Here is a 10,253-nt window from a genome sequence, read left to right as displayed (position 1 = left end):
AATAATATAAAGCTTATCAACATTTTTATAAAAGGAGTAAAATCATGTACCATTTAATAGATATAACTAAAAAGAAGACATATTAAATAATCAATTGGTAATCTAATTAATTTTCAAAAAAATAATAATCACATATATGTCAAGAAATTAGTGTTATTCCAATTTACAATATGCTAATATTTTATGTCCAAAAAAGAAAACAAAACTAAGTTATATAGAAGGACACAAAAACCAGTAGATATTATTCCTATTTCGAAAAAGAATAAAAAATAAAAAAAGGTTTTATCCGAAAAGGAACCATGAACCATATGAATACAAAGAACACCTACCAAATGGTTTTTGATGACTTTATAAATAACCAAATTATCTGAGAGAACTTTTCTAAAACGCCACAGAGAGAGAGAGAGAGAGAGAGAGAGAGAGAGAGAGAGAGAGAGTTAGCAACCAGACGAGACGGACGAGACTGTAACTAGATGATGTTGTTGTCCTTGTGCTCGCTTTCATAACTCAATTGGTTTGGACCATTTGATTTTGTTTCTTCTTTAATTAAATTCCTCAAAAAGTATTCTGTTTTGGTTCCGTCTCTGTTTCTAAACTGCTCTTTAGTCTTTACTCGTAACTCATCACGATCTCTCCTTTCTTCTTTTCTTTTCTAGCTATCATTTTCACAAATCTCCATAAAAAATATACTATTATTTTGATATATATATATATCTCATCGATCTTACCAAACTCTTTTGTCTCCAAGAGTTTCTGGTTCCCCTGTTTCAAAAAAAGATCTTCTTTTGATCCATTATGGGCTGTACGAGCTCGAAGCACCGTAAGCGATGCCACCACTGCCAGCAAGGATATTGTCCGGTGAGCATGCGTCAAATCCAATCGGTGCACCACCCATCTCAACACTCCGACGACAGCTGCCACATGGTTGCTCTCAGCTCCACCAGCCTCGGATCCCTCAAGCTCTGCGGCTCCTCTGACTTCAGCGGTAACCTTGTCTCCGCCGCCGCCGCCGAAGAGTCTGGAGAGAAGCGACGAGCCTCCGTGAATGCGTTTGTTCACAAAGAGAGGTTAGAGAAGGAGAAACCTAATTTGGAGATGCAGGCTAAGTTTATTGAAGCTAAAGTATGGTCAAGCATGATGAACGAGAAGATCCCCAAGATTGTCCCTAAAACTCCGGTCTTGACGCCTCCCGGAGAGCCGGAGACGATCAACACGTGGGAGATGATGGATGGGCTTGAAGATTCTGTGACCCCTAATCACGTTAGGAGCTTCTCGTTTGATTTTGCTGGTCATGGTGGTGGTTGTGAACGTCCCAAGTTGAATGGTGATGTGAAGCCACTGTGGCTTCAGTTGGAGGAAGAAGGGCTTGACGACTTGGTTGATTTCGATCCTGAGATCATATCTTCATTCAGGAGGTCTCTCCAAGAACTTCCTTCTGAACATCCTTTTCACAATTCGATTCATGACTTGAAACTGAGGCCACAGTTTAAGTTCTCTGATGATGAAGAGGAAGAAGAAGAGGAACCTACTGGTAAAGACAGAGTGATACTCTACTTCACAAGCCTTAGAGGTATCAGGAAGACATATGAAGATAGCTGTGATGTCAGAAGTATACTAAAAAGTAGTGGAGTTAGAGTGGATGAGCGGGATGTGTCGATGCATTCTGGTTTCAAAGACGAGCTTAAGGAGCTGCTTGGGGGTAAATTCAAAAATGGTGTTGGGATCACCTTACCTAGAGTTTTCTTGGGGAAGAAGTTACTCGGAGGAGCAGAGGAGATTCGGAAGTTGAACGAAGAAGGGAAGCTTGAGAAGCTTCTACAAGGCTGCGAGAGGGTGGAAGAAAACAAATACTGTAATGGGCAAGAATGTGAGGCTTGTGGAGATGTAAGGTTTGTGCCTTGTGAGACATGTTCAGGGAGCTGCAAAGTGTACTATGAACATGAAGATGATGATGATGATGATGATGATGATGAAAGTGTAGAGGAAGAAAAAGAGTATGGGTTTCAAAAATGTCTCGAGTGTAACGAGAATGGACTCATCAGATGTCCTATTTGTTGTGATTAGCTTGTAGAATATACACACACAGAGAAAACCTTATTCTTGTTTTTGTTTGTTTTACTACATTGAGGTTTTGAGTGCTGGAGTGTTTTATCGCCTCTAGAGGTTTTGTTCTGTACATATGTTTATGATAGTGAAGAAGCCTATATTTCAAAATGTAAAGTTGAAATTAGGATGTGGAGCTTTGTTGTTAATTCTTTGACGTTCCGTTCATGGTTTACATGTTGTTGGGGACTCATATATTTGAAAGGGCAGTGGGAGTTCGAATTAAAAAGTCAGCTCATGACAAAATATGTCCGGAGAAAATGAGAATCTGTCAAACACTATGCTTTTAATTTTGTCACTATATCAAACTTTTTATGGGATGTTTAAATAATAGCCACTGAATAGTAATGGGATGTTTGAATAATAGTCACTGAATAGTAATCCGCGTTGTGCGCAAAATAAAATAGTTTATTAGATTATTTACTGTATGTTGTGTTAAGAAATTTGTCGTATAGTTTTTTAGAGATAAGTATTTCATATATCCGTTCAGATTCAGTTGATCTATTCGAATTTCAAATTTTTAGAGTTACGAATTTAAATCTTATTCGGATATCTATAAATTTTGAAGTTTCCATTCGAATCATTGCAGGTTTGGTTCGGATTTCAGTTCAAACACCTATTTAAATTACGTATTTTTAACAAAAATCTAATTATACTTAAGTCCTAAAAACCCGAAAATAAATAATATAAAACAAAAAAAAATTGAATAATGTAAGACTAAATATTTAAATTTACATAAAAATTAGTTCAATTTAAATATTTTGATGGATAACAAATAAATATTATATATATTTTGAACATTAAATATTTTTAGATATTTTAATAGTTTTGAATATCTAATAGATGTAAAATTTAATATAATTTTGATTTAGATATTTTGGTATCCAAAATATTTCAATTTGGATTAGATTCGAGTCTGGTTATCTGAATATTAAAATTTTAGATACATCTGAGTACTTAATTAGTTTTAATTTGTGTTTAATATTACTTTTAAATCTAGTTCGGTTCGGTTCTTCCGATCCAGATATTTTACCCATATTTACTTTCTTCTAATAAAATAAAATAAAATAAATGTAAAAAAATATTTTTGGGATGTATAACATACATAATTATTGGACTATACTTTAAGAATACCAACAAAAATGGTTGGCGCCGTGTCAATATTTTTAGACATGTATTGACGTAGTCTATAACAATTAACATATATTTTCTTATAAAAACAATCTTGGTAATTATAACAAAAACACGATGTAATCGAGTGAAAGGGGTTAGAGTTGCGTGTAAAAATAATGTGATCTCTTCAATGGCACCTGAGTTTTATTTTTCAATCGATTTCACGAATTGTCTTTGCTTTTAAACCTTTTCTGATTTCTGATTTTTTTAGCAATCTGATTATTTTTCTAATTTTTGGTACGATATGATATCTTCGTAAAGAGAACTAATAATTGGCTAGACTAAAGATCCGACTTTGTGTGTGGTGTTTTTTACCTCAATTTTTTATTCATAAACTATAACAATTATCTATTATTTGTGTATAAAAACCTCAATCATTGCCAAGTTCGGCAAGATATGAAACTTTCAATTTATAAGAACATTTTCATTTCAAAATTTTAGTTGATGTGAATCTTAATTATTTTGTATTTCTTTCTTCTAAAATGATATTAGTCAGTAGTTGTATAGAGAGAATTTAAATTCACTAATACAAATGTTAGAAATACAAGAAATAAAAATGAGTTAATTAAAAAAATAATATGTGAACACATTAAATTGTCTATAGTAAAATTAAAAATTTGTGTGGGAATGCGTTAATGACAAATACTTTTCCTTTATTATATAGGGAATAAAGACATAGTTGGAAGGAATATAAAATAGATATGTCTGCTTAGGGTATATAGAAGTTGGAAATTTAAAATATCAGATTTGAGTATATGGTAATAATGTGATTTATTACTATCTAATTGTACTATTTTTTTTTGTCAATTTCCAATTTAATGTGTTTTTATTGATATAGTTTTAATATATGATTTTGGTATTTACAAAATTTTGACATTCTATTTTATTTTATTATCAATATACTTTAATATATAAATATTTGTTCAATACATATATATATATATATATATAGAATACGCTAAACTTATCCATTGATAAACAACATTAAGATTGTGGAAGTTCTTTAGTCAGGTTTAAATAAGACTTCAATAATATTTTTATATTGAGAGGTCTGGATATTTCAATCTCAAAAATACTAAATTAAATAAATTTATAGAGAGAAATATTCCAAAAAAACAATTCAAAAGAAGATACAGAGAAGGGGCCCTGTAGAGAAAGATAACAAGAGATAGCATTCAACTAGCAACACCTAATTTAACATTCGCACCCAAAAAAAAAAAAACTAGCAACACCTAGAAAAGACCAAGTATGGTGCAACAAGTACACTCAAATAATCTCTTTATTTTAATATAGACTAGATCTTGATCCGCGCTTTGGAAGCGCGGAATATTTTACGATGAAAAATTTCACTAATAACTTAACAAATATTTTGGTAATTTTTAAAAGTGTGTATTTAAAATATTTTTGCATTTAAATCAATGTTTTTAAATTCAACCCGATTGTGATTATACCGGTTAATTCGGAGATCTGACAATTCAATTTAGGTTTTTAAAATATTCATATTAAAAAAATTACTAAAACCCAAGATTAACCGATTGAACTGTTGGATGACCGATATGTAATCTAATTTGATTTAAATTGTAATAATTTTATAATTTGTAATCTTATACTCCAAATTTTAAAGTTCATTATTTTAAAATTTATGAAATTATGATGTTTCTACAAAATTTTAAAAAGAAAATGATAGATATAACATAACTAAGATAAATTATTGTATTGTTTGGAAACATTGATAATAGTATAAAAAATATATTGTTTGGAAACATTGATAGTAGTATAAAAAATAAATATATTGTTTGGAAACATAGATAGTAGTATAAAGAAAGAAACATTAATGATTTAATGTAAGTTTAACTATAAAGTATAAATGTGTATTTAATTTAAAAACTTACAAAATAAATGTTAGGTCCAATAGAATGTTTCTGTTTTAATAAGATAGATGATGTTTGGAAGGATTATTTTGCCTCAATTTACGTATTTGTTTTAATTTTATTGAAAAACTGTTCAACAAACTAGATTTTACAGTTTTTTATAATTGATTAATTGATTTTAAAATTATATCTCTGAAATATTCTTTAAAGAAATATAATTTTTAATCTTTGTGTATTAGTGCAAAACATCAGGTATCATGAAATGAAGGGAATATCATTTTTCTGAATTTTAAGACTAAACGTGTTAACAATTTGTGTTACATACTTTTTATCCCTTGAAGCCTCGGAGCCTTCTTAGAGCATCCGCATTGGCAATGCGGTGTTGGAGTTCGTAATTTTTGTTTTCTTATTAATTTCTTTTCAACTTTTTCGTTTGGATTTAAAAAAAAAAAGAATAGGTGGACCAATCGCGGAACGCCACCCCGCATAACAGTAACGTACCGGGTTCTTCCCGAAGAAGCGCAGAGAGAGAAGTTCATAAAGATGTGATTTGTTTAATATATTTTTGTCTCGGTATGTGTGTGAACTTTGGCTAAAAAATGCCAATGCGAATGCTTTTAGAGCATCATTATTGGTCATCCCCAAGAGCAAATCCCTTAACTTTGTTTTTTTTTTTTTTTTTTTTTTTTGTGGTCAGATTAATACAAGGGACATCCCTTGTTTAGGGGCTTTTTCCCTTTTATTCCCCTTGGTCTTAGTGATTTGTGGTCCTTCCCCTCCTTAAGGCATCCCTTAAGGGATGACCAATAATGATGGTCTTAGATTGTGCCGGGTGGCTTTTTCCTTGACGCTATCTTTTGGGCTTTTGTAAGTAAACGTTCGCCGTTCCTAAATTCTCCTTCCAGTTACACAAAGGAAGCCTATACAAATCAATCTATTTTACAAGGATTTATCATTTCGTAAATGAGTATTATAGTAAGTGTTGGTTAAAATTTGTGAAAATTTAGCATTTGGAATTCAGTAACGGAGACAACTTCATTTCATTTTCAATTGGGTTAATAAGCAGCTCGTGTTTAATTTATTGATATTAGCCCGTAAGTGATTTGAATACGATATAAGGGCATTCTTAACCCATAGTGTGAAAATCTACTATTTTAATATAATTTTATCATTAGAGGAGTTGTATTAAATCGAGAGTTTTAGGTGATTTGTATCAAAATGATAAATTTACTGTTATTCAAATATGCATTTTAAAAACCATTTAAAATTCAGTGTTATTGAACTTGACATTTTATAAAGTACTCTGAAATCTACGGTTATTAAAAATATTTAAGGATTATAAAAATTATTTATCAATTTTAAATAATAAAAATATTAAAAATATTAAAAAAATATCAAATAATATATAATATTATTTTTGATATAATATTTGATATCACGGTTGAAAATGACAAAAAAAAAATTTGATACCAAAACATTAAATCTGATGTAATTTTAACAATAAATTTGATGTCGTGTGGTCGGAGATGTCTTGGTTAGTTTTATTGACGTTTACCAAAAAAAGTTGACTTCTCAGTTCTACAATTAAAAAATAACTGACTTCTCAGATGCATCAACTTATTGTTAACTTTGAGAAGTAATGGATCTCTCGTCAAAGTAATGCTTCTTCGACAACAAAAAAAAAGTAATGATTCTTCATATGACATTTCTCACATCAACGTAGTTACGTGGCAGCCTGCCCACAAAACCAAAGTTTTCCAAAAAATATTGTCGGACGTTTAGATACTACACTGATTAGCCTAACACTGATCATGCCCATTTAGTCGTCTAATATTTAAATGTCATCGTGAAGTCATTGACATTTATAGAAATGCAATGACTATGGTTCTCAAATATGAGTCGGTGCTTACCCAATAAATAGTTACATTTTTATATTAACTGGATAAAGTATATATACTTTTGTTAAAAAAAAAATTTGAACGTTTCCAGTATTTTGATAAGAAATATAAAATTATCCATCAATAACAAATTTTGATAAGAACTATAAATTTATTCATCCTGCATTTTTCGATCTTTGAACTGACACAATCGAGTTCAGACACCTCAGTGTCCAATATTTTGAAAGGAGAGAAAAAACATATTCCATCCGTTTTTTAAAGAGTGTCGTTGTGACATTTTTCACACAGATTAAGAAAATTGTTGAAATATATGTAAGTTGTAATTAATTATACCTCTTTGACCAATAGTATTTTAGATAAATAAAATTATTTATAAAATCCATGCAGTTTACAATTAATTTTCAGCTGAAAGTTAATATAATTTACATTGTAATTATAAAGTGATACTCTTTGTGTAACAAGAAAATGAGCTTAGAGTGACACTTATTATGAAACAGAGGGAGTACTATTTTGCAAGGAGAGAAGATAGTCATAATTTTTCTCCTTCAAAGTCCTCTCCTCTCATTATTTGAGTAATAAATAACACATCTTCCGGAGACTAAATACTAGACGCTAATGTAATTGCTGGACCATAACTCGGAAGCTCATAAGAGAAAAACACGTCGCTTCATAATTAAGGACGATCAACATTACATTGCAAATATACGTCGCTTCATGATTAAGGGCGATCAACATTACATTACAAATATATATTATAAGTTATATAGTAAATCAATATATTAGAAAGTTACATGAGCAGGTTTCTAATGACGGCAGCTTCTTGGCTATCTTCATCAACGGAGTCGAGGAGCAGCGACAAACGGTCGCTGAGATTGTCAACTTCTCTATGCAGCTTTCTTATGTAGTTGCATGTCTCTTGCAGTACAGTCGATGCTGACACCTAATTTTAAATATTATGCCCAAACATCATCATTCAATAAGACAACATACATGTATTTTTTTTTTTTAGCAAAAAAAAACATACATGTACGGACATCACACAACCATGACCTTTTCCACATTTTCATTTGGTCAAAATAGAAAACAAATATGTTGTCAGAATTCAAAAGTTTGGACTTTTTGTTTTATTTGTGTCCATCTTCTTTTAACGAAGAAGTGTTTTTTTTTCCTTCCTTGTCAAAAGATAAAAAAAAAAGATATATATGAAAGATGTTAAATGAAACTGATGTTATGTAATATACCTTATCAGAACGGCGCCGTTCACGAATCTCCGGCAAAAACTGACGGAGCTTACTAACGAGGTCGATCATCTGGTCATCAGAGATCCTCGTAGCACTTGATGATTGTCTTGATCTTCTGTTAGACATTTTCTTGTAAGACTTCGATTATTCCTTAGGCGAAACACTACAATGTCGCAAGAAAATGACCCTTAAGCTGTGTACTTTATCTCTATCTCTAGATTGAACAATAGAGAAGAGAAGGAGAGGAATAGGGAGAAATAGAAAATGTTGTAAATTAATTAACGAGTTAAATTAGTGAAAGTGAGACAGGATATTAAGCCAGTAGAAATAGAGGGATTATGTTTATCCTACAAATTTTATATTTTCTCAAGGATGTGAGGATAGAGAGAGCAGCGAGAGGAAAACTGAAATCTAAAGAAACTCAGAGATATAAAGAAATTTAGAAAGTGATAAGAGGGACTTTAAATAGGTAAGGACCACAGGAGATGGAGAGAAGAGAGCAATAAACCTAGACAATGATGTAATTGGAAGAGAAAGAGATTTGATAACCTCTAACTGAAGTCGTTGAGATTATTTATGCAAACCTTTTTATTACGTTTATTTATATATAGTCACCTAGCTAGAGGCTACGAAATGGATATGTAATAAATAAAACAGTTAGGAAAGTTACAAAATAGATATGGGGATGGTAGACTCTCTCCCTTCTTTCTAGAATTTTCTTGAGAGAAAGAGTGTCGTGGTGATCTCCATCTTTTCTTTTGTTTTTGTATTCGTGAGGGTGAGCGAGAGATGAATCGTTCTTATTGCTCCCCTGTTTTCGGCTCCGGAATGGGGAGGTTCTAGCTCCGTTGCCGGCTTATGACCCCGGGGGATGGAGGCTTCTGCAGCTCTGCCTCGCCGGCTTATGTTTCTGGAGGGTGGAGGCTATCGAAGCTCTACGCTGCCGGCGTTTTGTGACAAGCTCAGTCGGAGGATTGGGTTGTGGTTTGGGTTCAATTGAGGTGTTGGAGTACCGTCTACCTTCTGTTTAAGCCTTGTGGTTTCGGTCCGCTAGGATGAGATCTCGACAGACGATGAAGTTCTCCGACGGCGGTGATTAGGAGGTAACGGTGGTGACTGGGTGATGGAGGCTCGGGATTTTAATCTCGTGTTTCGTCGTTTGGCTTGGAGGCTCTCGTCGTGAATTCGTCGTTGTTTGACGGGTTTTCCTTGACAGGAGTTAAGCCGTGGTGTGGTTAGGTTGGATTCCGGTGTGTTTTCCGGTGTCCACCGCTAGTTTACCGGCGCTGAGGGAGAAAACCAGATTTGTGACACGTGTTTTCACTCGATGGTGAGGGGTTACACGTGTGTCGGGACGTGGTGGTTTGGTCGGCTTGACCTTTGGTGTGTCGTTCCGTTGGGTCTTGTTGTTTTTTAGGCCCATGTTTCAGTTTTGCCCTTTATGTCGGGTTTTTGTTTGTATGTTTTGCTTTTGGGCTTGGGCTTAGACCCATTAATAACATATATTAGATGGCAAAAAAAAAATGGATATGTAATACTCAATATTAAATGCTTAGGTTCAGTTAGTCAAGATAATTAGTAATCGTTTTTACTAACTTACTTTTGCAAAGTGTATATTTATATATTAGTTTGGATTTACACTACAACACTTACAACACGTATGGTCGTATAATTGTGACATTTTATTTCTATGTTGACTGTAATTAACATCGGAAATTAAGTGTAACTTCTCCCGGTCTCTGCTGCAGCATGTTTGATTATCACTGACAGAAAATCGTAACTAAATACAGTCATTGTTAATGGACAGTCGCAATCAATTACTAATATATAATAACTGGTCTCAAACAATATTTAGAAAACTAGTAAAATATTGCTAATTAGAAGTATTGCATACTTATAAAATAATTACATGTTGAATAATAGAGGATGGTTTTTGGATTATAAATAAAGGATTAAAAAAACCGTGT

General features: G+C 32.4%; 2 protein-coding genes across 2 annotated transcripts; one reads left to right on the top strand and one right to left on the bottom strand.

Annotated features, from left to right (window-relative positions):
- Window positions 1-243: 243 nt before the first annotated feature.
- LOC108852635 (uncharacterized protein At3g28850-like) lies at window positions 244-2,928 on the top strand. The gene has a single exon (XM_018626133.2). The coding sequence runs from the start codon at window positions 796-798 to the stop codon at window positions 2,062-2,064; it is 1,269 nt and encodes a 422-aa protein (XP_018481635.1). The 5' UTR covers window positions 244-795; the 3' UTR covers window positions 2,065-2,928.
- A 4,764-nt stretch (window positions 2,929-7,692) lies between these two features.
- On the bottom strand, window positions 7,693-8,829 carry LOC108852264 (transcription factor PRE5). Its single transcript, XM_018625771.2, has 2 exons — window positions 8,287-8,829; window positions 7,693-7,985 (listed from the first exon to the last, which is right to left on the bottom strand). The coding sequence occupies exons 1-2, from the start codon at window positions 8,410-8,412 to the stop codon at window positions 7,833-7,835; spliced, it is 279 nt and encodes a 92-aa protein (XP_018481273.1). The 5' UTR covers window positions 8,413-8,829; the 3' UTR covers window positions 7,693-7,832.
- Window positions 8,830-10,253: the final 1,424 nt, after the last annotated feature.

This window comes from Raphanus sativus, chromosome 4 (genome assembly GCF_000801105.2).
Source record: "Raphanus sativus cultivar WK10039 chromosome 4, ASM80110v3, whole genome shotgun sequence".
In the NCBI taxonomy this organism is placed as follows: Eukaryota; Viridiplantae; Streptophyta; class Magnoliopsida; order Brassicales; family Brassicaceae; genus Raphanus; species Raphanus sativus.
The sequence above is the reverse complement of the archived record's forward strand: the minus strand, read 5'-3'. Positions and strand labels throughout refer to the sequence as shown.

Coding starts and splice junctions, on each gene's coding strand:
- LOC108852635 (XM_018626133.2), top strand. CDS start 796: ATGGGCTGTACGAGCTCGAAGCACCGTAAGCGATGCCACCACTGCCAG.
- LOC108852264 (XM_018625771.2), bottom strand. CDS start 8,412: ATGTCTAACAGAAGATCAAGACAATCATCAAGTGCTACGAGGATCTCT. Junction 7,986..8,286: donor AACGGCGCCGTTCTGATAAG/GTATATTACATA, acceptor ATTTAAAATTAG/GTGTCAGCATCGACTGTACT.